This window comes from Salmo trutta, chromosome 17 (assembly GCF_901001165.1).
Source record: "Salmo trutta chromosome 17, fSalTru1.1, whole genome shotgun sequence".
Classification (NCBI taxonomy): domain Eukaryota; kingdom Metazoa; phylum Chordata; class Actinopteri; order Salmoniformes; family Salmonidae; genus Salmo; species Salmo trutta.
This window is the reverse complement of record NC_042973.1, coordinates 25,019,767-25,045,898: the sequence shown is the minus strand read 5'-3', so window position 1 is coordinate 25,045,898 and position 26,132 is coordinate 25,019,767. Positions and strand designations below refer to the sequence as shown.

At 47.2% G+C, this 26,132-nt stretch overlaps 1 protein-coding gene across 2 annotated transcripts in view; it reads right to left on the bottom strand.

Annotated features, from left to right (window-relative positions):
* Positions 1-26,132, bottom strand: part of LOC115151921 (zinc finger protein 423) — a 145,993-nt gene that overhangs the window by 64,856 nt on the left and 55,005 nt on the right. For both annotated transcript variants that reach the window (XM_029696273.1, XM_029696274.1), the window contains exon 4: positions 570-4,018. In XM_029696273.1, the coding sequence (XP_029552133.1) occupies positions 570-4,018 (3,449 nt within the window). The remainder of the gene's footprint in view (positions 1-569; positions 4,019-26,132) is intronic.

The window sequence follows — 26,132 nt, the reverse complement described above, 5'->3', positions numbered from 1 at the left end:
CCTTGCTGTTGCATTGAGCTGAAACAAAGGTACAGGTAAAGATTGAGCATCCCTGGGACCTCACTGTCAATATCTAGTAGAGCGAACAGGCCGTACAATGCCTCAGCTGGGCTGAGCTGCAGGGAGCACTAGGGCCCACTGAAACGCAGCCATGAATTCACACATCTAACTGAGCACGACTTCTTACTGACACGCTACCCACTGGGAACAGACACACTGCTAGAAAATACTGCTAAAATATTAGGGATTTTAAAAAGTGGGAACAACATTTCAGATCACTCAAAAAGCATTAGGAATGACTGAATAATGTGAATTCGCTTTGAAGTTTTAATCAATTCACTAGATGTTTCTAAATGAAGGGCCATTTAACTTTTTGTTGAATTGGTAATGTGTTCTATTTCTTTTATACCGCAGAGGACAATGTTGGGTATTCACTATGTGATTGATTTATCAATTACTAAATTAAACCTCAGTTACCTTAACCTTGGAATTTTCACATATTGTATGTAGATTTGAATATAAATCAGTATGCTGAGCCATAGTGGAGAATATGGTGAGAGTGTTCTTACTTTAGGGACAGGCGAGGCATCCGTCACCTTCTTGGCCCCACTGGTCTCCGGGCTCATCTCGGGGTGGTCCACCTGAACATGGCTCTCTAGGTCCTCCATTGTCTCAAACTTCACAGCACACTCGGGGCATCGCAGGCCCGGCGCAACCTTCTCTCCCCCGGCCTCCTGGGGCGTGGTGCCCCCGCTGGGAGACTGGCCATTGGTAGCCCGGCTCATACAGCCAGCACACAGCCCATAGGGCAGCCCGTTCACATCCAGCTTCACCAGCTCCTGCTTGTTCTTGAACTCCTTGAGGCACAGGGCACACTTGTAGTGCTTGTGTTGCTGCAGCTGGCCGTTGGGGGAGGAGGAGGCCGATCCACCCCCGCCCCCACTGCCCCCACCGGATGAGAGCTTCTGCATGTGGAAGGTGCCGTGGATCTTGAGCTCCAGGGTGGAGGTGACCGTCTGCATGCACACCACACAGCGGAAGCCCGTCAGAGAGTTCCTCAAGTCTGGGTGCATCTGGCAGTGCTCTATGAAGTCTTCCTCGCTCTGCAGGGGCATCTTACAGATGCGGCAGGTGCCCGTGTCCAGGCTTTTGCTGTGGGTGACCTTGTGTTCTGTGAGCGTGAGTAGGGAGGGGAAGCGCTCTCCACAGATGGGGCACATGTAGTGCTTGGCTGGGCCACGATGGGTCTGGGCGTGCTCCCTCAGACCATTCTCTGAAAAAAAGGTCCGTGAGCACACGTTGCACTTGTGGTTGCCCTTGATGAAGTCAGCCTTCTTCTTGCGGGTGCCGGCGTCGTCGTCCCCGGGCTGGATGTTGTGGTCCCTCAGCCGGTGGTTCTGCAGAAGACTCTCCATGGTGTAGGCCGCCCCACAGATGTCACAGGCGTACATGGGCTCTGAGTTGTCCAGCTCTTCCTCGCCTCCGCTGACCTCGTGGCTGTTGGCTACATCCTGGCTGGCATTCTTCAGCAGCATGCTCTGCAGGTCAGCCTGCTCCGTGGTCACTGTCGATCTTTCGCCTCCTCCCCCACGTTTGGAGCTCTGGGTCACCCCATTGGGTGTACCATTATGGCTGCCCACATTCCCAGTGCCATTGCCCCCGTCGAAGACACAGTGCTTCTCCCTTAGATGCCTCTCCAGCAGCACAATAGCATGGAAGGCCTTGCCACAGAAGCGGCAGTTGAACTTCTTACTGTGGGTGGTGATGTGGCACTGCAGTTCCACCTCTGTGCCGAACGTCTCCCCACAGAATATGCACTTGCGGGCCTTGCCGGCGACCGCAGGGCCGGTGGGGTGTCCCAGGTGGCTGTGCTTGACATGCAGCTGGAGGTCACTCTCCTTCCGGAAGTCCCAGGCGCAGGCCGTGCAGCGGAACATCTTCTTCTCATTGCTGTGCTTGACAGCCAGGTGGACCTGGATGGACACCTTGGAGTCAAACACCTCCTGGCACAGCGTACAGTGGTACAGCACAAAGGTGTGCATGTCCAGCAGGTGCTTCTGCAGGTCATCTACAGAGGAGAACTGCTTATCACAACTCTCACACACGTACTGTGTGGACGTGGTGGTGTAGTGGACCGTCAGGTGCTGCAGCAGAGACTCCTGGGAGTCGAAGTCCTCTTTGTTGCACTGCGGGCAGGACTGCCTCCTCAGCAGCATCTCCAGGTGGGACTTGAGATGGGCCTGGAAGCTCTCAAAGCTGCTAAAGTGTAGGTCACACTGGTTGCAGGGGTAGTCTCCATTGGACCCTGCCAGGGTAGAGTCCCCAGCCAGCCTATGGCGTTTGGGGGAGGAGATTTCCACATCAGACGAGGCGGGGCTAAGGTCAGCCACCTTGGCTTGCCGCTTGTTATTGGCCAGTGGGATGTTCTTGTGGTTCTCCTTGATGTGCTTGGTGAGCTTGAGCAGGGAGCCAAAGATGGGTGAGTTGGTGCAGTATGGACAGGAGTAGACCTCCATGAAGGACTGGGAGGGCTGCAGGACGGGGGACTCCATCTTGGGAACCCCTCCTCCGCTGCAGTGGGTCTGCTGGATGTGCTCTGTGAGAGAGGACTCTGTGAGGAAACCCATGGAGCACTGGTTGCAGAAGAAGGCGTGGTTGCCCTCCAGGGTGGTGGAGCCTGCAACCATTCCTCCAGGCAGGCAGTGGGACATGCGGATGTGCTCTTGCAGGGTGTTGATGTCTGCAAACATGTCTGGGCAGTAGTTGCAGTGGAAGGCCGACACGTTGGTGAACTGGAGCAGGGGGAAGGCTGCTGCAGCGCCCCCGCTGCTTCGGTGGGCTTTGCGGACATGCTCGTTGAGGTTGTAAAGCGTGGGCAGGGTGTCCAGACACAGCTGGCAGGTGTGGTTCTGCTGGGGCTTGTCTACATGGATGGTCTTCAGATGGATCTCCAGCACGGCCAGGCTGTTGAAATCTCTCTTGGAGCAGTAGGGGCAGCTGTAGGTCACCTTGGCCATCCAGTGACCCCCATCGTCATGGTCAGAGTTGGGGGCCAGCTTGCGGCGGCTCTGGGTGGGCTTCAGGGTGGAGTCAGGGGTGGAACCCCTCTCCAGAGAGGCACTGGAGTCTGGGGTGGCGCTGCTCATGGATGCCACGCTGCCCAGCACTGGGTCAGGGCTGGCACTGTGGTTACTGGAGTCGGGCTGCCGGTGGCTGTCCAGGTGGCAATAGACGTCCTCCACAGAGGGGAACTGCTCCGAGCACACAGGGCACTTGTGTTTACGGTTGGCGTGGGACCTTTCGATGTGGGAGAGCAGCGGGCCCTCGTCGCTGAAGATCTCAGGGCAGTGGATGCACTGCAGGTCAACTCGATCAGACAGCTGGGGGTGGCGGGTCACTACGTGCTTCTCCAGCTCGTCTGTCTGGCTGAAGGTCTCCTCACAGTAGTCACACATGTATGGGTCCTGGTCCATCTCCCCTCCACTGCCTGCATTACTGCCACGCTTCCCCCCTTCCTTTTCAGCACGCAGGGCAAGGTGCTCCTTGTTCTTCCTGTGAGCCTGCATGTGGCTCTGCAGAGAGGACGTGGAGGAGAAGCCTCTCTTGCACACACTGCACTTAAAGGGCTTGCTGGAACTGTGGGTCTTCAGGTGGATCTTGAGATGGTCGCTGCGGGAGAAAGCCGCCTCACACTCCTGGCAGCTGTACTTCTTGTCTCCGGTGTGGAGCTTGACGTGGCGGTCGCGGCTGCGCTTGTGCTTGAACAGGCGGCTGCAGAAGGTGCACTTGAAGGGCAGCTTGTCGCTGTGGATCTGTTCGTGGCGCTTCAGGTAGCTGAGGCGGCTGAAGGACTTGTCGCAAAACTGGCAGGGGTAGGGTAGCCCTGCGCCCCCTTCTTCCTCCCCTGTGCCCATGCCCAGATCGCAGCAGCCATCCCCCAGCATCTGTGACGGCGATGCCACGTCTTTGCTGGAGGGAGAGGACGCTACCCAGGAGAGCCCAGGGTCATCATCACCATCTGCAATGCAAAACACAGACAAAATTCAAATGTTAGAGAGGACAAGAAAAAAAATCTAAATAGAAGCTAAGAATTAAAGACATGTATTCCCACAGGATTGAAGAAATAAGGACAAAGTGTATTTTCTCTCTCTTTATAATCCCTTAGAAAACATCCCTCACTCCCCTCTAGAATTACATCTGCCTCATCATATTTTCATTATAGGGACCAGATTGAAATTCCAAAAACCTATTAGAAGACACTCAAATAATGAGGATATTCTTATATGGCAAAGTGAATGAAATAAAACATGGGATTATGCATGCTTTTCTCCAGTTTAGTTCAGACAAAAGTCTATTAATGCATACATAATATAAATACACACAAAGCAGATCATATAGTCATTCTGCCCTGCTTTGTGCATTCTGAGGGGGCCTGACAGCCCACACGTCATCTATTTAGCATCTAAACTAGAGTAGAGAAGAAGAGAGGAGAGGAAAGGAGGGGATGGGAGACGAGAAATCCTCATGACTTATTGAGCAGGAATGCTGCGAGCCTGGATCCCACGGTGGCTCAGACAAACCCAGAATTCTCCAGCTCAGCCTGTTTGTTTGCTTTATTTGACTGCGTTTTACACTTTGCTCTAAATGGATGAATAGAGAAGCCTCTGGTATTCCTCATCACACATAACCAAATGTTTACAATAAGTACACAGCCTCCCCCTTTCCCCTATCCACACATACTACATCTTATCAAACCCTCCTTTGTAAACGAGTCTGTAGCTGGATGGCAGGTGACTCAATCTCATTTGTATTTTGGCATGACCACTCTCAAATAAATGACTGTCTTCTCAATGTTATTATGTAACAAAACAAAAGGCATAATGTTGCTGCAAAGAATATTTAAATATTGACAACAACAAAAATTCTAAGAGAGAATAGCCTAACCTTGAAAGCATTTGGTATAGACTTCTCCCTGTAAGCAACTATGAGTATGTCCCCTCCCACCACCCCTCCTACAGTATGTGTTATACAAAGGTGTGCACAGCATATTTGGTGGAAAATAAATTCCTGTGATGAATCGATGCACTTGAAAATGTAGGTGGTGTGCGGAGCAAATAAAACTCCACAGGGGTTTGTGGGTACGATTTTTATAAAAACATGAATTATGAATTTAGCTTGGAGCAAGGAAAGAATCCTCCGCTGTAAAAGACTATAAAATAGAGATATCACATGGACCATCAAGGCAACAGGAGAGAGATGACATCCAGCAGCCAATATCAGGAGAGAAGAATATTACAGGATTAGAAAATTACAAATTAAGAAATGAGCATGAACGAGAAGAAAGAGGAAGGACAGAGATAGTGAATCAAAATATTTTAAGAGTATTTGTTCAGGAGACACTAACGATTACTGAAATTGGTTTATTTCTTTCCTACACCCCATACCAGGAGCACACTGCTTTGTTGAGTACCTACATCTAAACACAAATGTTATTTTTGAGCCCAGAAGTATAGTAACTGGAATTGCTTGAATAAAGATCCAAGTACCGCCGCCTGCATTGTGTGTGTGATGTATTTATATGTGTGTGTCGGAGTGATGGAAGGGGGAACCACTCTTTTTCTCAGATTACAGTTAAGGCCTGTACACCGCTGTCTCCACAGCTGGTGTGTCTGGACAAGCCCCTCCCTACTGTAGCCATTCCCCCCAGTCCTTCTCTAATGTCTTTGTGTCCGTGTCAGAATAAGAGTCATCCTCTCACAAGTTAAACCCTTGCAACACAGGAGAGAGAGAGGCCCTCGGCGGCCCCAAGAAAGTGAGGGGAAGAAAAGCCCAAAGGGCCTTAACTGAGGTGATTTCTTTGGCTACACAATGAAAGTGTGGCCCCTGACAGGCTGGTCTCTGATGTGAGCCGAGTGGAGGTGAGAGAGCAGAGGGGAGAGCTGCTCACGACTGACAGGTACGCCGTCCTGCTGAGCCCCAGCCATGTACTGCCCCACAGCACACCACATACAAAGGAACACTTGCTTGAGCATGAAGAAGTCGAAGGGGAAAAAAGATAACTAAGAAGTAGGGGAGGAGGAGGGAGAAAGAATGGTGAGTGAAGAAGAAAAAAATCCTGGCACATTTGGTCATTGAGGCAAATTATAAATCTATTAATGCTAATGCAATCCCTCTGACTGAGACAGAATGTGAGAAATCACTTTTGAGAAAGAAGGAGATTATAGTCATTAAATAGCCTTAATCCTCAGAAGTGTGGCTGTCGGAAAATGGAAGATCACATGGCTTTTAGAGGGCTTTTGTCATCCGTCCGCCGGGGGACTTGGCAAGAGCACTAAACAGGGTAAGAAACATCTATGAAAAGTTAAATTAGAAAAGAAAGCGAAAAGAAAGAGGGGGAAAGGCGAGGGGGAAGCCGAGAGAAAAGCGAGAAAAGACTGGAATGGGCACGCAAACACACGTTGCTCGCATGTCTCCTCGCTCCAGCGTTCCCGAGGCAGCCCTGACAGTTTCTCCATCTTTATCTCACTCTCCATGTCCGTTCCCCACTCCGTCCACCACGTCTTTCATGTTGTGACTCATTACTGAATTAACAGGCTGCATTCATGGCTGCCCCTGGCGCTGGCCTTCACCTCTGCTGCTCTGGCCCATGTGGAAGGGTGGGGCCTGGCAGGGAGGAGGGAAGGGCCTGGCAGATGGAGACACTCTTAGAGGAAGAGCGGCCATCCCACCTCCAACTAGGGCCCAGTAATTGGAACCGGCCGAAGAAAACACATGGCCAAAGAAGAAGGCCCAAACTCATCTCTACCCGAGCCTGAGCAGAGTGGTGGTGGATGGAGCATGGATGGCCACTTTGGTGTGAGGTTCAAGAGGAGGCCCCATGCCGCACCACCCCCCACTACCATGATCCATCCAGGCTGGGCCGGCCTGATGACGCCTGTCCCCCTCTAATAGGCTAGCCAGCCAGCCGGCATGCAGAGGCCAGAGCGTGGAGGAAACACGGTAATGAAGACGCGCCCAGCCTGGCGTCCCCAGTCTCTCGCCAACGCTCTTCCCATCATCAGACACGAGGACAAAGGTCGGTCTCCCCATGCCAACCCAGAGTGCCTGCTTTTGTGGTTTCTCCTCTGAAGTAGAGTAGAAACACAGCCTCAGATAGTAGCCAGGCTGTTCATTAGAGCAGGACACCTCCAGGAGGCAAGTACTGATGATGACATAAGCTCCCTCTGCTTCCACATGATGTCTACAACACTGGCAGACAGACTGACTTACTAATTCCTTCCTTCATGTCCATCAATGGTTACAACCAGCTTTCAAGACACCAAAACAATGTGATCATTAATAATCTGTTATCAACTGTAATGCCACTAAACCTGTTCCATATGCATATGGAGATAATCTGCAGTGTCAATGTGCTCCCTCGGGTGGAAAACAAGAGCAAACAGCCAGCTTGACTGGGCTGACATCATCTCTCTGTTAAGACTTGAATAGAAGCAGGGGTCTGTTTCTAGGAGTTTAGAGAAAACAACAGTCTGGAACTCATGCCTTGGAGAACTGTGGTGTCTCTATTATATGCACTTTACATCTTGTCAACAACACACAATATGGTTTGGACCAGGACAAAAACAAAGGGGGTAACCATTATCTATGGCTAATCAATCGTAACGAAGAGTAAAACTGAAGGCTCTTGGTTGCTGTAGCCCTCCAGGAGGTCAGAGAGTGAGACCACATGAGTCAGGGAACAGAACTGGATTATGCTGGTCCAGCTAAGTAGTGAGCAACTTCTAGAACAGTTTACAGCAGGGATAATCAACTATATAGATTCACCCGCGGGTAGATTTTTTCTTGAGTGGATGGTCAGAATTACAAATCATTTGTAGACTGCTAATTGACCGCAAGAATCCCAAACAGATATAATATTTGACTAAAACATAATAATTTCAAACCTTGCTTACATTTGTATACGATCACATACACTGACTGTACAAAACATTAAGAACACATTCCTAATATTGAGTTGCCGTCCCCCCTATTACCCTTAGAACAGCCTGAATTCTTCGTTGGGGCATAGACTCTACAAGGTGTCGAAAGCATTCCACAGGGTTGCTGGCCCAAACTGGTGCGCCTCTCAACCTCGTTCAAAGGCACTTCAATCTTTTGTCCTGCCCATTCGCCCTCTGAATGGCACACATACACAATCCATGTCTCAAAGCTTAAAAATCCTTCCTTAACCTGTCACGTCCCCTTCATCAACACTGATGAAATGTGGATTAAACGAGTGACATCAATAAAGGATCATAGCCTTCATCTGGATTCACCTGGTTAGTCTATGTCATGTGTTTTCTACACCCAGTGTATATCTCCCTATTATGCATGGCAATACATTGGAACAGATTTCCAAATTCAAATCACTTGTCAAAAAAACAAAAAACAAAAACAAACGCAGGCCACCCTGGTTGACAGTATATGTGTGTGTTTATTATACATGTTCACCTCGTTCCATTCCCCTGCCCTCCACTCACACCCCTCCTTCTCTCTAACTAACATTTCCACCTTTCAGTCTGGCTCCCTGCCCAAACTTCCACCTTTCCCACCAAGCCCCCTGCCTGGCTTCCAACCCCATCCCCTTGGCCCCCTTCCCATGGCCCCAGGCAGCAGAGACACACCGTAGGGGGCAGAAAAACAACTTCCACCCAGGTCTCTGACATGGCAGCGCAGCACGCAGGCCTGACAAGCCTGGAGCAACGGACAGACCGACAGGGGGAACAGAGCTTTCAAGAGGAGAACCTCTCTCCACTTTTCAGCTCCCTGTTCCCTCTGTCCTTTCTTCTCACCTCTCCTCCTCTCCACTCTTCCTCACTCTCAGTAGCAATCCATCCTTTCCTTTTACTAATTATCTCCTCTTTTTAGGTGTAAAATTCTCAACCTAAACCCTGTGTTATACTATGTTATAACTCATTCCTTACTCCTCAGTGAGCAGTCATCACAAGACGATGATTTCTGAGAGGAGACTCAGGGGTTCTGGAGCCATTTTGTGTTGTTGGTGACCATCAAGATGAGTGCTGTGTTAAAACCTGTGTACTCTCTAAATAAAAACCACACACACACACTTAACTCCCTGGTCTGTCTCTAGATGTCCCCAGTCAACTGCTGTCCACATGGGAGCCAATCTGCTGAGTACTGGAGGACACACACACACACACACACACACACACACACACACACACACACATAGGGTGATGTCAGAGTGGAGGCAGTCTGTCAGGGGCCTGAGTCCTGGAGGACACACAGACACACACACACACAGGGTGGGTGATGTCAGAGTGGAAGCAGTCTGTCAGGGGCCTGAGTCCTGGAGGAGACACTCACACGCTGCCCAAAGCTCATATGGAGCATTTGGCGCCAAAAAGTACCCAAGCAGCCGGCCACATTCCCAGGGCAGAAGGTGAGGGGCAGGGGGCATTGGGGTGAGGGGGGCATGGGGCGGCAACAGCTGACAGGCCTCTCCTCTCCGTCCCAGAGACATCCAGGTGACAGGAGGGGAACTGGGACAAACATGGGAGGTTGACCCCTATATGAGACATTGGGTCCTATAAAGACAACTTGGAGCCACAGATCCTTCTCCATCGTCCATTGCATGTAGGGGGATATCTACACAACTAGAGGAAACTAGAACACAACCTCAAATAGTGATCCAAGAATGTATTGTGAATGTAAATAAGAAAGAAAAAGAAAGAAAAAGAAAGAAAGACAGAACGAAAGAAGAGCGAAAGAAAGAACGAAAGAATAGGAGAGTTGGCGTGCAGCAGAGAGGGACCATGGCTGGATAAGATGTGTTTGACTCCAGTCTTCCTCAGTCTGTGAGAGCTGCAGGAGCCAGCACTGTTAAACAGCTGCACATTAATTACATGTGAAGTGTACCAAAACAAGCCTTGCTACAGAGGCCATGTGGAGGAAGACGGCTGGCATCTGGTTCCTCTTTCTCCCGCTTTTCCTCTACTCTATCATGCACTCTATACCTCTACTCTCTCTCTCCCTCTCCCCGTGCCCCTCTCGCTCCCTCTCCCTTGCCTGTGTCGCTGAGAGACGTCTCTTTCCCTGGGCTTTAGGCAGATCCCACTGAAGCGCTTTCTCCATCCTTCAGCCCTCAACCTATCCTCTTGGATCAAACACATCCATTCTCTCACAGCTTGCCAGGTCCTCTCGTTGCACGAACCCCTCTTCCCTCTCTCCTAACTATACTCCAGAGCTTTTCAATAGGTTGTGACTCAGGTCTGATGGTGTTGTTCTGTGCTGTGACTAAGGTGTATGCTTTTTCTAGATTTTCTAGCTTAGAGCTCTGCTGTTCTCCCCTTTCACCATCATTCAACGGAGCTCAATGAACTAAACATCATTGTTAAAAATAGCTGGCATCGCCGGCGGCAGGTTCAGAATAGGAGGAGTTTAGTGGAGGGGTTAGTGTGTGTACTCAGAAAGAGGGGCCTTGGGATAGAGGAGTTACCAGGAGACATTACTTATGTAATGTCACTCCTACTATCTATCTGTAGTATGACAGACATGTCCACTCCGTCATCTAACGAGAGACATATGGCCCCTTAGTAAACACTCATGGAATATGCTACAAACAACCCTTTGCCGACAGTCCAGGCCTGGCAAAAAACACCAAAACAAAATCTGCTTCAGAAAAAGAGCTAACCCAACAACTAGCGACAAGACCACCTATAGTCTGTCTGGTAGAATACAGGTCAGTGGATGGAGCCAAAGGGCTCCCATATACTGTATAGGGCCACAACCATGGACCCATATATCCACTGAATGAGATGGGGAAATTCTGGGAGATATTACACTATTAAATATTGGCTGTCGAATAACAGACTTGTAAACAAAATGTCCTCATGTTTGTGGGAGTTTACAAGCAGGCTACACTCCTCTGTACCTCCACCAGTGGAGCCGAGCTAGTTGTCATTCTGCCAGTTTTTCAGTTCCTCTGAGGTTACCTCATGTTTGTAGCCCCCCAAACCCCAACCTTGTGTAGTACGGTATGTAAATAAGTCCTGCAGGCAGCTGGAGCTGAGCAGAAGCAGTAGACTGAGTTCTGTGGTTTCAGATTGGGGGACGGAGGCAGAGAGGCAGGCAGCTGCCTGGGCTGAGCTGAGAAATGGGGTTTAGGGCTGATGCTCCTGGGAGGCGCGGGCCCAGGGGGCCCCCAGCACAGGCAGAGAGAGGCGGGTACCTCCTGCCCACTGCAACACCATGGGAGCCCCCGGCACCCCTGGGGAGGTGCGGCACTGAGAGGAACACCTGCACCTGCCATTAGTGACACACTGAGGGAGTAGAGCACAGACGGTGAGCGGGACCCACGCACACACTGGTAGATACACACACACACACAGACGCACGGACACACACAGGCACCTACTGTACACACAGTGAGATACAAACACAGGCACACACAGAGACACACATACAGAGAGCGATAGAGGGAAGGAGCAGGTGAAGGAGACACCTGGACGGCCCTGGTATTGTGACTGTGCACGGTGAACAAGGACAGGATAATCACCACTGTATTAATCTCTCTCTCCCCAGGGTGACCCCAGTGCACCCAGCTGGGGTTCAAGGACAGAGAGAGAGCTCCACCTCAACAGTCATTACACCACCTCAACCTGTCACACAGAGAGAGAGCTCCACCTCAACACTGTCATTACACCACCTCAACCTGTCACACAGAGAGAGAGGACAGAGAGAGAGCTCCACCTCAACACTGTCATTACACCACCTCAACCTGTCACACAGAGAGAGAGAGGACAGAGAGAGAGCTCCACCTCAACAGTCATTACACCACCTCAACCTGTCACACAGAGAGAGAGGACAGAGAGAGAGCTCCACCTCAACACTGTCATTACACCACCTCAACCTGTCACACAGAGAGAGAGGACAGAGAGAGAGCTCCACCTCAACACTGTCATTACACCACCTCAACCTGTCACACAGAGAGAGTGAGGACAGAGAGAGAGCTCCACCTCAACACTGTCATTACACCACCTCAACCTGTCACAGACAGAGAGCGAGGACAGAGAGAGAGCTCCACCTCAACACTGTCATTACACCACCTCAACCTGTCACACAGAGAGAGAGGACAGAGAGAGAGCTCCACCTCAACACTGTCATTACACCACCTCGACCTGTCACACAGAGAGAGAGAGGACAGAGAGAGAGCTCCACCTCAACACTGTCATTACACCACCTCAACCTGTCACACAGAGAGAGAGAGGACAGAGAGAGAGCTCCACCTCAACACTGTCATTACACCACCTCAACCTGTCACACAGACAGAGAGGACAGAGAGAGAGCTCCACCTCAACACTGTCATTACACCACCTCAACCTGTCACACAGAGAGAGAGAGGACATAGAGAGAGCTCCACCTCAACACTGTCATTACACCACCTCAACCTGTCACACAGAGAGAGAGAGGACATAGAGAGAGCTCCACCTCAACACTGTCATTACACCACCTCAACCTGTCACACAGACAGAGAGGACAGAGAGAGAGCTCCACCTCAACACTGTCATTACACCACCTCAACCTGTCACACAGAGAGAGAGAGGACATAGAGAGAGCTCCACCTCAACACTGTCATTACACCACCTCAACCTGTCACACAGACAGAGAGGACAGAGAGAGAGCTCCACCTCAACACTGTCATTACACCACCTCAACCTGTCACACAGAGAAAGAGAGGACATAGAGAGAGCTCCACCTCAACACTGTCATTACACCACCTCAACCTGTCACACAGAGAGAGAGAGGACATAGAGAGAGCTCCACCTCAACACTGTCATTACACCACCTCAACCTGTCACACAGACAGAGAGGACAGAGAGAGAGCTCCACCTCAACACTGTCATTACACCACCTCAACCTGTCACACAGACAGAGAGGACAGAGAGAGAGCTCCACCTCAACACTGTCATTACACCACCTCAACCTGTCACACAGACAGAGAGGACAGAGAGAGAGCTCCACCTCAACACTGTCATTACACCACCTCAACCTGTCACACAGACAGAGAGGACATAGAGAGAGCTCCACCTCAACACTGTCATTACACCACCTCAACCTGTCACACAGACAGAGAGGACAGAGAGAGAGCTCCACCTCAACACTGTCATTACACCACCTCAACCTGTCACACAGACAGAGAGGACAGAGAGAGAGCTCCACCTCAACACTGTCATTACACCACCTCAACCTGTCACACAGACAGAGAGGACAGAGAGAGAGCTCCACCTCAACACTGTCATTACACCACCTCAACCTGTCACACAGACAGAGAGGACAGAGAGAGAGCTCCACCTCAACACTGTCATTACACCACCTCAACCTGTCACACAGACAGAGAGGACAGAGAGAGAGCTCCACCTCAACACTGTCATTACACCACCTCAACCTGTCACACAGACAGAGAGGACAGAGAGAGAGCTCCACCTCAACACTGTCATTACACCACCTCAACCTGTCACACAGACAGAGAGGACAGAGAGAGAGCTCCACCTCAACACTGTCATTACACCACCTCAACCTGTCACACAGACAGAGAGGACAGAGAGAGAGCTCCACCTCAACACTGTCATTACACCACCTCAACCTGTCCCACAGAGAGAGAGAGGACATAGAGAGAGCTCCACCTCAACACTGTCATTACACCACCTCAACCTGTCACACAGACAGAGAGGACAGAGAGAGAGCTCCACCTCAACACTGTCATTACACCACCTCAACCTGTCACACAGACAGAGAGGACAGAGGGGGCAAAGATGTAGAGGAATAGAGAAATAGATTGTATAGAGAGATGTAGAACTGTGCAGCACAATCATTTCCTTACACAAATATTGAGATGTTTCTGTAGTTTCTGCCTTTATCAGAGTATCTCCTCTCCTGGAGGGTAGTGGGACAGCTGATTGGAGTAAAGCCATGTCCAGGAGCTGTGTGTCTTCCACACACACTTTGTACATATCAGAAAATAAGCCCAGTCACCTGTCAAAATACACTTGCAATACTCTCCACTCATTTCCCGTCCAATGGAACTAGTACACCACCTCAATTCAACTGCAATTATGGTTTAGAGATGTGTACTGAATATGCCACGGTAGTACTGCCTAGCAGTAGCTAACAATACTGGTGTGATTGAGCTGCCTATGGACTGTGTGTATATACACACTTGCAATTAACTGACCAGAATGGCTATATCAAATACACAGGGTGGTGAATCAATGGGCCATTATTGTAGCTTGGTCATTACCTTACAAACAAGCACAATGCCTGTCCCTGCCTCCACCCACACAGCCACAGCCAGGACAGGCCTGGCAAGGCAGGATCAATGCCCGGCAGGACATGCCTCTGACAGAGCTACAAACAGACAACAGGTGGGGTTTCGTGTTTACTGCATGTCCACTTTCAGAATTGCATTATTATTTTCTACCTGACAGTTCCAGGCACTCACCAAGCTATCTCTCCTACACACATACACTCATCATGCATTTGCCTCATAATTGTTTACTATTCAAACGAGAGATGGGACCTTTGACCGAGGGACAAGGTGGTATTAGAACTAGGAGGGGCATGTGTCTGGGAGTCAGTCAGGGCCAGCCCAACCAGGGGATGGTTATTAGCTTTGTGGGTCCGCTTCACATTTTCACACAACAGCAGACCTAAGAGAGGAGCTTCTCCTTTTGACTACAAGGTTGAGAGAAAAAAGTCTAGATCAAGTTCAATGAGGTCGTCAACAAAAAAGGGTCCAACTTTAAAACAAAATGGGTGGAAAAAAGAATTATCTTTGTGTATTAAACAGCGCAGATACGCACAGTGTCTGCATCTAAGGGGGCACGGACAGGGAGGAGCCACAGAGAAAGAAACAGAGGACGAGACAAAAGTAGAGCTAGTGGGAAAAAAATATCTGCTCGACATGAAACAGATCAAAGAGAGAGGCTGGGAGAATGAGAGGCCAGGGGGTCCTGTAATTACGGCCTACATCCGCCAAACCATGGGCGAGAGAGAGGGAGGTTGGGGGTTCCCAAAAAACCCCACAAACAGTGCCAGATCTCATCCTGGCCCCCCTCCCCTTCCCCCTGCCCGCCAGCGAGGCCCCAATCCACGCAGGGGTCCTCCCACTGACCTGCAGGGGGAGGGCTGTCCACTGTGACTGCCCCACAGAGAGAGAAAAAACTTTTGTTGGGAACTTCTGGCATCGCCCCAGGGGCTGTTCTCTGAGAAGGAGAAATCAAGCTGACCTTCACATGCACGCAAACACACATGCACACATGCATGCACACAGACAGACATGCACACAACAAAACGCACACAAGAACATGGACAAAACCACACATAAAATATCAACACAAAACCATAATGCTTACACACACTCATACACACAGACACACACGTTCATGCACATACACACAAACGCGCGAGCACACACACACAGTTGGGTTTTGGGGATGCATGGCGGGAGGAATAGATCAATGGTGACCCCTGGCTGGTTTGACTCCACAGCAGAAAAAAGGATTGCAGAGGAACCAGACAAAAAGTACAGCACCATCCTGACTCCAAACGCCTTACCACATCAACTTTTTAATAAAGCACAAGAACAGAAAATTGTTCATGTTATAAAAAAAGCCAGTGCGGCTTTTGACTCATTGTGCCTTCCTGCCTTTCTACGGACTCCTCACCCCCCTGCCTACCCAGCTTTCTGATGCTGCCTGCCCTTGGCATTGTAATGACAGCTAACCTGTCCGGCCGCCCGTCAGACTGCCAAGACTCAAGGTACAGTAGACCACAGCACGTCTCAAAGACACCACACACTCACCAGGTCTTGCAGTAACATACACCCACTTATACCACACTAAAACACACACCCACCTGAGCTATAATAATATATACGGGTAGTGCTTTTACACAATGTAGAAACATTCCACAAATTAGTTTAGAATTTCAATGACAGGTTTTTGTATCTACATTTTTGCTTTTTATAATAAACAAAATGTCTTTACATGGTTGAATATTCATTTCTAGAGAATAACATGTGCTTCAATAGTAGCCAGTTTACTCCTACCACAGCCATTAAAGTCTGTTTTAAAGTCACCGCTGGCCTCATGGTGAAATTTCTGACAGGTTAACTTCCTCTTTGTAGCAACTGGGTGTATTGATACACCATCCAAAGTGTAATTAATAACTTCACCCTTCCTCAAAGGAATATATATATTGTTTTTTACCCATCTACCAATAGGTGCCCTTCTTTGCAAAGCATTGGAAAACCTCCCTGGTCTTTGTGGTTGAATCTGTGTTTGAAATTCAATGCTCGACCTTACAATTATCTGTATGTGTGGTATATATTCTGGTGCTCCTACATTTTAAGTTGGGAGCACCAGTGAAACCAATTATATATTTTTAAAAGCCTGGTATATACCCACCTAAGATACACCCACCTAGACCACACTAAAACACCCACCCACCTGAGCTATAATAATAATAATAATAATACACCCACCTAGACCACACTAAAACACCCACCCATCTGAGCTATAATAATAATAATAATAATAATAATAATAATAATAATAATAATAATACACCCACCTAGACCACACTAAAACACCAACTCACCTGAGCAATAATAATAATAATAATAATAATACACCCACCTAGACCACACTAAAACACCCACCCATCTGAGCTATAATAATAATAATAATAATAATAATAATAATACACCCACCTAGACCACACTAAAACACCCACCCACCTGAGCTATAATAATAATAATACACCCACCTAGACCACACTAAAACACCCACCCACCTGAGCTATAATAATAATACACCCACCTAGACCACACTAAAACACCCACCCATCTGAGCTATAATAATAATAATAATAATAATAAAAATACACCCACCTAGACCACACTAAAACACCCACCCACCCATCTGAGCTATAATAATAATAATAATAATAATAATAATAATAATAATACACCCACCTAGACCACACTAAAACACCCACCCACCTGAGCTATAATAATAATAATAATAATAATAATAATACACCCACCTAGACCACACTAAAACACCCACCCACCTGAGCTATAATAATAATAATAATAATAATAATACACCCACCTAGACCACACTAAAACACCCACCCACCTGAGCTATAATAATAATAATAATAATAATAATAATAATAATAATACACCCACCTAGACCACACTAAAACACCCACCCACCTGAGCTATAATAATAATAATAATAATAATAATACACCCACCTAGACCACACTAAAACACCCACCCACCTGAGCTATAATAATAATAATACACCCACCTAGACCACACTAAAACACCCACCCACCTGAGCTATAATAATAATAATAATAATAATAATACACCCACCTAGACCACACTAAAACACCCACCCACCTGAGCTATAATAATAATAATAATAATACACCCACCTAGACCACACTAAAACACCCACCCACCTGAGCTATAATAATAATAACAACAACAACAACAATAATAATACACCCACCTGGGCTACAGTACCACATGACCACCTGGGCTCAGCAAAATACCTGAATTACTGGCGCCAGTAGGTTAATGCAGTAATATTGAATTCCATTTGGGTTAAATGGGGAAGACACATTTCAGTTGAATGCATTCAGTCGTACAACTGACTAGGTATCCCCGTTTCCCTTTCCCTTTCCCATTTCAGAATCATAGAGACTCTATAGCCATAGCTGGCAGGACGGGAAAATGTTATTCCATTTCCTTATTTTATTAAAAGGGTTTGACTGATTAGAATCAATCTAATATATGATAACTCAACATCACCAGCAAGAATAAGGACAGGGAAAGACAGATGCTGCCAAACTCATATAAATGTACCTGGATGCATACCTGTCTGTTTGCTACACCTGTTAGAGTACCGCCACCTGTTAGAAATCTCGCCTTTTACACACCACCCCCCCCTCCACCATCTCTCCTCTCTGACACTCAGCTCCACGGCAGGCAAGACTAAAAGCACATGCCTGCCCCAAAATTAAATTAATATGAAAATGAAATTAAATCAAACCCCCTAGTGTTTTATTACTTACTAGTGTTTCGTGCCATTACTGAAAATGTATTACAAAAAAATCTATAATTAAAGATGTGGGTATTATTACATCTAGAAAAAAAACATTTCCTCTTGCCTTATTTAATGTGGGTTTTCTTGTTGATCCTCTCTCTGCTCTGACATTGATACCTAAGAGTTATGAAGGGACTACGGGGTCAGGCCTGGGGAAGAGTTGGGGAAGGGGGGTGAAGGTAAGATGTTATGTTGGGTTTTACTATAGCATTAATGCTAGCTAGCTACTACTACTCACCCAAACTAGACACAACAGTACAATGCAACTCTGTGTCCCACAGAGACGCCTCCACCATCACTACTACAGAGATGCAAAAGGGAAAGCTACTGAAGATCAGACATTTCTACAGTGGTTGCTCCACTAAAGGTTTTGTGATTATGCTGCGGTACTTAGAGGTAATTTGTGGTTTAGTATGGTACCCTGCGTCACCACTTCATTGCTCCAGACCAGCGCAAGGGGGAGTTAGAGCACTGACTATGCTTTTGGGTCCTACTGTGTCTCTAACTGACAATGAATGGGAGACATAATCCTAAATAGAAACTGATAGTTGTATAGTACTGTAGGCCACTCCCGACCGGTCACATGTACAGCGCCTGAGTGGCGCAACAGTCTAAGACACAGCATAGCAGTGCAAGCTCTGTTGCTACAGATGCTGGTTCAATACCTGTGCCGGCCTCGACTGGGAGACCCATGAGATGACTGTAGGTTTTTGGTTTCTCTTCCTCTAAAACAGAAATTAATAATTCTAAATAACAAACTGCCTTTATTTACAAATTAGTAACGTCTCACCCCATGTTCAAAAATTGCCTTTTTTCACTCATTTTACGTTATAATCTCCAAAATATTGTTACTTTTTTTAAACAAAGCGATTATTATTATTAATTTAGAATTATATAAAAGCCCTTTGGATATTTTCACAGATATATTATTAACCCTGTTATTAGCAGGACAATATATATTGGTCATATTGGTCATGACTCCCGAGTGACGCACAATGGGATTGCCTTGTAGTTCTCCAGCTGTATCCACTGAAAGCGCGCGAGGTAAAGGGCACGAGGGCAGGGGGCACGGGATGGGCCGCGGAGCCGCGCACAGAAGACAATCCTAGCCCATGGGGAACGGAGGAGGGGGTGGACCCCCACCCCGCCACACTGATTAGCACAGAGCAACACTTTAAGGGGCATTGCACTAATAATGGCACTGACTAGGGAAACGTTCCCGCTGTTCTAACAGGTAGCTGGACAATAGACTTGCCCAGATGGAGAGTTGGGGGAGAACTCTATAATCAAATGTATTTCTAAGTTAAGTTCTAAGTTAAGTATTATTATTATTATGTATCACATCCAACTGAGATTGGGAGTCCCATAGGGCGGCGTACAATTGGCCCAGCGTTTCTCTCCCTCTAAAAACAGAAACAAATATTTTGGCTTTTACAAATATTATTTGAGCCTTTATTCAGATTACAATTGCTCACTTTTGTTTTCATGAAAATGAAATAACCTCCAAAATATTGTTATATATTATCAAGTTGACGGCGCAGTCATATACAGTCAGAAGTATACATACACCTTAGCCAAATACATTTTTCACAATTCCTGACATTTAATCCAAGTAACAATTCCCTGTCTTAGGTCAGTTAGGATCACCACTTTATTTTAAGAATGTGAAATGTCAGAATAATAGTAGAGAGAATTATTTATTTAAGATTTTATTTCTTTCATCACATTCCCAGTGGGTCAGAAGTTTACATACACTCAATTAGTATTTGGTAGCATGGCCTTTAAATTGTTTAACTTGGGTCAAACGTTTCGGGTAGCCTTCCACAAGCTTCCCACAATAAGTTGGGTAAATTTGGCCCATTCCTCCTGACAGAGCTGGTGTAACTGAGTCAATAATGTAGGCCTCCTTGCTCGCACACACTTTTTCAGTTCTGCCCACAAATTTTCTATAGGATTGAGGTCAGGGCTTTGTGATGGCCACTCCAATACCTTGACTTTGTTGTCCTTAAGCCATTTTGCCACAACTTTGAAAGTATGCTTGGGGTTATTGTCAATTTGGAAGACCCATTTGCGACCAAGCTTTAACTTCCTGACTGATGTCTTGAGATGTTGCTTCAATATATCCATATACTGTTCTTTTCTCATGATGCCATCGATTTTGTGAAGTGCACCAGTCCCTCCTACAGCAAAGCACCCCCACAACATGATGCTGCCACCCCCGTGCTTCACGGTTGGGATGGTGTTCTTCGGCTTGCAAGCATCCCCCTTTTTCCTCCAACCATAACGATGGTCTTTATGGCCAAACAGTTCTATTTTTTTCATCAGACCAGAGGACATTTCTCCAAAAATTACGATATTTGTCCCCATGTGCAGTTGCAAACCGTAGTCTGGCTTTTTTATGACGGTTTTGGAGCAGTAGCTTCTTCCTTGCTGAGCGGCCTTTCAGGTTATGTCGATCTAGGACTCGTTTTACTGTGGATATAGATACTTTTGTACCCGTTTCCTCCAGCATCTTCACAAGGTCCTTTGCTGTTGTTCTGGGATTGATTTGCACTTTTCGCACCAAAGTACGTCAATCTCTAGGAGAAAGAACGCGTCTCCTTCCTGAACGGTATGACGGCTGCGTGGTCCCGTGGTGTTTATACTTGCGTACTATTGTTTGTACAGATGAACGTGGTACCTTCAGGTGTTTGGAAATTGCTCCCAAGGAGCAGGTCTTGGCTGATTTCTTTTGATTTCCTCATGATGTCAAGCAAAGAGGCCTTGAAATATATCCACAGGTACACCTCCAATTGACTTAAATTATGTCAATTAGCCTATCAGAAACGTCTAATACCATGACATAATTTTCTGGAATTTTCCAAGCTGTTTAAAGGCACAGTCAACTTAGTGTACGTAAACTTCTGACCCACTGGAATTGTGATACAAAATTACTTGTGTCATGCACAAAGTAGATGTCCTAACCGACTTGCCAAAACTATAGTTTGTTAACAAGAAATGTGTGGAGTGGTTGAAAAACAAGTTTTAATGACTCCAACCTAAGTGTATGTAAACTTCCGACTTCAACTGTAGCCGGCACCTACATAAAGCTGAGTGACTCACTCAATGCAAAATGCATTGCTACAGATACCCCTGCCGGCTGCCACCGGGAGATCCATGAGGTGGCTTTTGGTTTTAATTTAGAATCCCACAATCCTCTATATGTAATTATTGGCGGAGAGTCACGTTATACTTTTCCATACTTTAGACCTACCATAGGCGACATGAGTCTCACTAGTGTTGAGTAACGTGCTGTTAAAAGTGGTGTAGGTCTTATTTATTTAAAGAGCATATTGAAGTTCCATCCTAATGGAAACCCAGAGGGTTTTCGTTATTCTTGGAATAGAAACACCATAATATTAATCAAATGAATTAAGCAAGTACCAGTCAAAAGTTGAAACACCTACTCATTCTATGGTTTTTCTTTATTTTTACTATTTTCTACATTGTAGAATAATAGTGACGACATCACAACTATGAAATAACACATAAGGAATCAGTTAAGAACAAATTCTTATTTACAAGGGCAGTGTAATGAACACGAGGGAGACAGAGAGCTGGTTGCAAGTGCAGAGCGCAGCAGGTGTTTAATGAAAGGAACCTTAGGAGGAGGCAGGTAGCTGGGTCCAGGGGCAGGCAGAAGGTCATACACGGTAGGTCTATCATATATGGGCGGCGAGAAGGACGGGAAAAAACAGAGCTCCGAAAAAGTGTGTTTCAAAAACAAACAATACCTCACAGTGATGGGGTGCAAGGAACTGAACTAAATAGTGTGGGATGATGACATGCAGGTGTGTGAACAGGTGATTAGAATTCCAGTGATTGGGATCTGGAAAGTGGGCTGTGTTCCGGGGATCTAAGTGTTTGGGAGTGTGAGTTGGACGCAGACGTTACAGACAGCCAGCTCAATCCTCCCCGTCGGGGAATTGAACCCCGCTCTCCCATGTGCCCACACGACACAGGGATTCTTTAGCTAAATAGCCCAGCACAGTAGCCTACTCCCGACTGTCACGTTGTACAGCGCCATATTTTCCGTTCCATCCTGACGGAAACCCAGAGGGTTTTTCGTTTTCTTGGAGTAGAAACACCATAATATTAATCAAATGAATTAAGCAAGTACCACTCAAAAGTTTGGACACACCTACTCATTCTAGGGTTTTTCTTTATTTTTTACTATTTTCTCCATTGTAGAATAACAGTGAATACATCACAACTATGAAATAACACATGGAATCAGGTAAGAACAAATTCTTATTTACAAGGACAGCCTACTCCTTCCTACCCATCGGGGAATTGAACCGTGGTCTCTCACATGCCCACATGACACGGGGATTCTTTAGCTATATAGTGGAGTACTGTAGCCTACTCCCGACTGTCACGTTGTACAGCGCCCTATTTACCATTACATCCTAACAAAAACACAGAGGGTTTTTCGTTTTTCTTGGAATAGAAACACAAACACCATAATATTAATCAAATTAATTAAGCTAAATTTCTTATAATCAAATGTTATAAATTCTCTAGTACAGCCACTATTGAAGGCTATCAAATGCTTCTCAAAGAAGCCCCCTGGTGGTCAAACCAGAAATAACTAGTATTAATGGTACCAGTGGTTGGCACTTAAATAGCGTACCATAGAATTCTGCGGCACCACGCAAGCTGTGCTGCAGTATGCTGCAACTTTTAAAGGACGAACCACTGTACATGACCAGTGAGAGGGAGCACATCCAGGATGCACCGGTGAGTGAATTAGACTAAACCAAATGAAAGACAGTAAGCCTTTGTATGGAGTGACGTCTTCTTTCTGCTTCATGTTGCCTGCTTCAAAAAGCAGGACTCTCCTCTCCAGGTGGACTTGCCAAACCAGGACAACAATACAGAGACCCAAGAATGGACGATTGCCCACTGTAAAGAGGATAACAAACCAGTGACTGAACTCTAACCTCCAGTTTGCTGTGATGTGATTGGACTAATACTATTTTGACTATCTGAACAAGCTGTGCTTCGGCCTCCTCCTCTCCTCACCCAACACACACATCACCCCACACCGCTGGTCTCTACACTCCCTCTAGCTTTCCTTAACTTTTTCACACAGTGGCATTGTGCTGGAGGATTATTAGTGTTCTCCCCATGCCTCCGATCCATACCGACCCTTATCAGCCCCTCACCAGTCAGTCCCAAGCCCCTCACAGCTGTCAGCCCCCCCCCCCCGCCTCTCCACCCAGCCTCCCCCTCCATTTTATCTGCTCACTCACAGGCCGCACAGTTTGGGGGGGGGGGGCAAGTCTCTCTCCAAAGCCACCCCCCCACATCAACAGCAGCACCACCACCCCATCCCTCCCTGCCTTCCCTGGGAACAGCACATGGAAACAGGCCCACATTGCTGTGCCGCGTCCTGGGGGAATTCATTACTCAAGTAGGGGGCTCCCACCAGTGAGCCAGAGTGCAGGCCCGCCACGTCCCCACCGCGCTCCACTGGAGCTGCTCTCATTAAAAAAAAGAAGGAAAAAAAGAAAGAGAAAGAAGAATGAAAGAAAGGAAAGAGACTTCTTGCCTCTGAAAAGACGACGACACAGCAAGACTAATAACGTGACCGCTTTTTTGGGGAGTTGTTGTTGTGTGTTTTGTTGTGTATTTGAAGGCTTGTCTGATTCTATCCCCCGCGGTTCTGCTTACTTATTTAGGAGTATGTTTTCTATCATATTTGAAAATGAAAAGCAGATTTAAATATTTCAAAACATCTCTGTGCGTGGGATGTGGGGAAGAGGGAATAGAGGGAGGATTCTCTTGGTCCTTAACCCCAATTCTGAGCTCAGTGCCTGGCCCCACAGTGATCCTCACCCCCTACCCTGTACCACCTCCCTGGAGAGGCTCCAATGTCACAACCACTGACAAATCAATGCTCACTCACCTAGAAACATTTTGTTCTTTCCCCTAGAAAAAAACTCCACTCATAGCCCACACCATAGCCAACCCCTCTCTACTTCACCCTGGGTGGAAGGACCCCCACAACATCACCCCTCACCCCGTCATCTCCAGTGACTGCCAAAGAGCAGCGAATTCCAATCAGGCACTAAGCAGGCCGGCTATTGCCAGGGACAAAGGACAGGGAGAGGAGCAGTGTGGAGCAGGGCTGGGGGGAGGGAGGGGGAGGAGGGGAAACAAAGGCTGCTCCAGGCACCCAGGGGAGCAGCCAGTCACATGCTGACGTCAGGGGGTGAGGTGGGGGTAAGTGGGTGTATGAGAGAGGCTGCCAGAGGCTGGTCCAGGCCCCCAGGGGAGCCCTTCATACAGGAAGAACTGGAGAACAGAGCCTCCCCCAACCCCCATCCAACCTCCTCTGTAGCTGGCTGCTCTCACCACCCTCACTGTAGTGTCGTCCGTTGTCTCCACTAGTGCTGCTTCCTAAATATACTACGCTGTCCACTCTGCCATCTCCCGGCATATCACAGTGGATCTTTTTCCTCTCTCTCAGTGTCGTTCCACTTCCTAGTGCAGTGCCCCAACATTATGGCAGCTGAGTGGTCTAGCCTGACCCAAACACGAACCGCCTGTCTCACGATTAAAACATCCCATTTACTGCCAGCCTACAGCCTCAGATTCCATCCACACACGCACGCACGCACGCACGCACACAACCCCAAAGCCGCCCTCTTACAGATTCACAACAGTCCACTCTAAAAAGCACATAAAAGTGGCCAAACTGTCTGACAGAGAGCTGTATAAATCAACATAATGTGCAGAGTGTATGAGTGTGTGTGTGCATGCATGTGTGTGTGTGTCTCGTTGGGGGCGTTAGATTGAGAGAGTGAGAGTGAGAGTGAGAGAGAGAGAGAGATTACATAGATCCACAAAGAATTCTATAACAAACCCAATTTTGATAAACTCCCATATCTACTGGGTGAAATACCACAGTGTGCCATCACAGCAGAAAGATTTGTGACCTGTTGCCACAAGAAAAGGTCAACCAGTGAAGAACAAACACCATTGTAAATACAACCCATATTTATTTTCCCTTTTGTACTTTAACTATTTGCACATGATTACAACACTGTATATAGATATAATATGACGTTTGAAATGTCTTTATTCTTTTGGAACTTCTGTGAGTGCAATGTTTACTGTTCATTTTTATTGTTTATTTCACTTTTGTTTATTATCTACTTCACTTGCTTTGGCAATGTTAACATGTGTTTCCCATGCCAATAAAGCCCCTTGAATTGAATTGAGAGAGATGGTGTGTGTCTGCCTCTAGTTAATGGTTTTGCAGTAAAGGGGCATATCTCTGGTCTTTGAAAGGACTGTGGAGCAGACAGCCTTGCTCTCTCTGTCGCTCTTCGTGTGGGCCTCTCAGGGGCATTGCTTTTCCTTGACATTTCACTTGACAAAGGCGAGCCACACCTGTGCACAGGGTTAAAACTATTATAACAGCTTTCCCCCCTGGCACACTGGCCTTTGCCCTGGTGTGTGTGTGTATATCTCAAATCAAATCAAATTTTATTAGTCACATGCGCAGAATACAACAGGTGTAGACCTTACAGTGAAATGCTTACTTACGAGCTCCTAACCAACAATGCAGATAAGAATAAGAGATAAAAGTAACAAGTAATTAAAGAGCAGCAGTAAAACAATATGTGTGCAAATATGTGTGGACGATTGTGTATGTGTGTGTGTGTGAATATGTGTGGACGATTGTATATGTGTGTGTGTGCGCGTTAACGTGCTGGTGTGTCTTCAGCGGTGTGTTTGAAAGAGTATTTACTGTAGATATGTGTGAGGCTGTGTGCTGTTAATGACCCAGATGTTTTTTGCAGTTTGTGCCATTATAATTTGAGGTCCTGGGTAAAGAAAATACACACAGAAACCAGCCATGTCAATTCCAACAGGGGAGGAACAGTGACACAAGGCAGG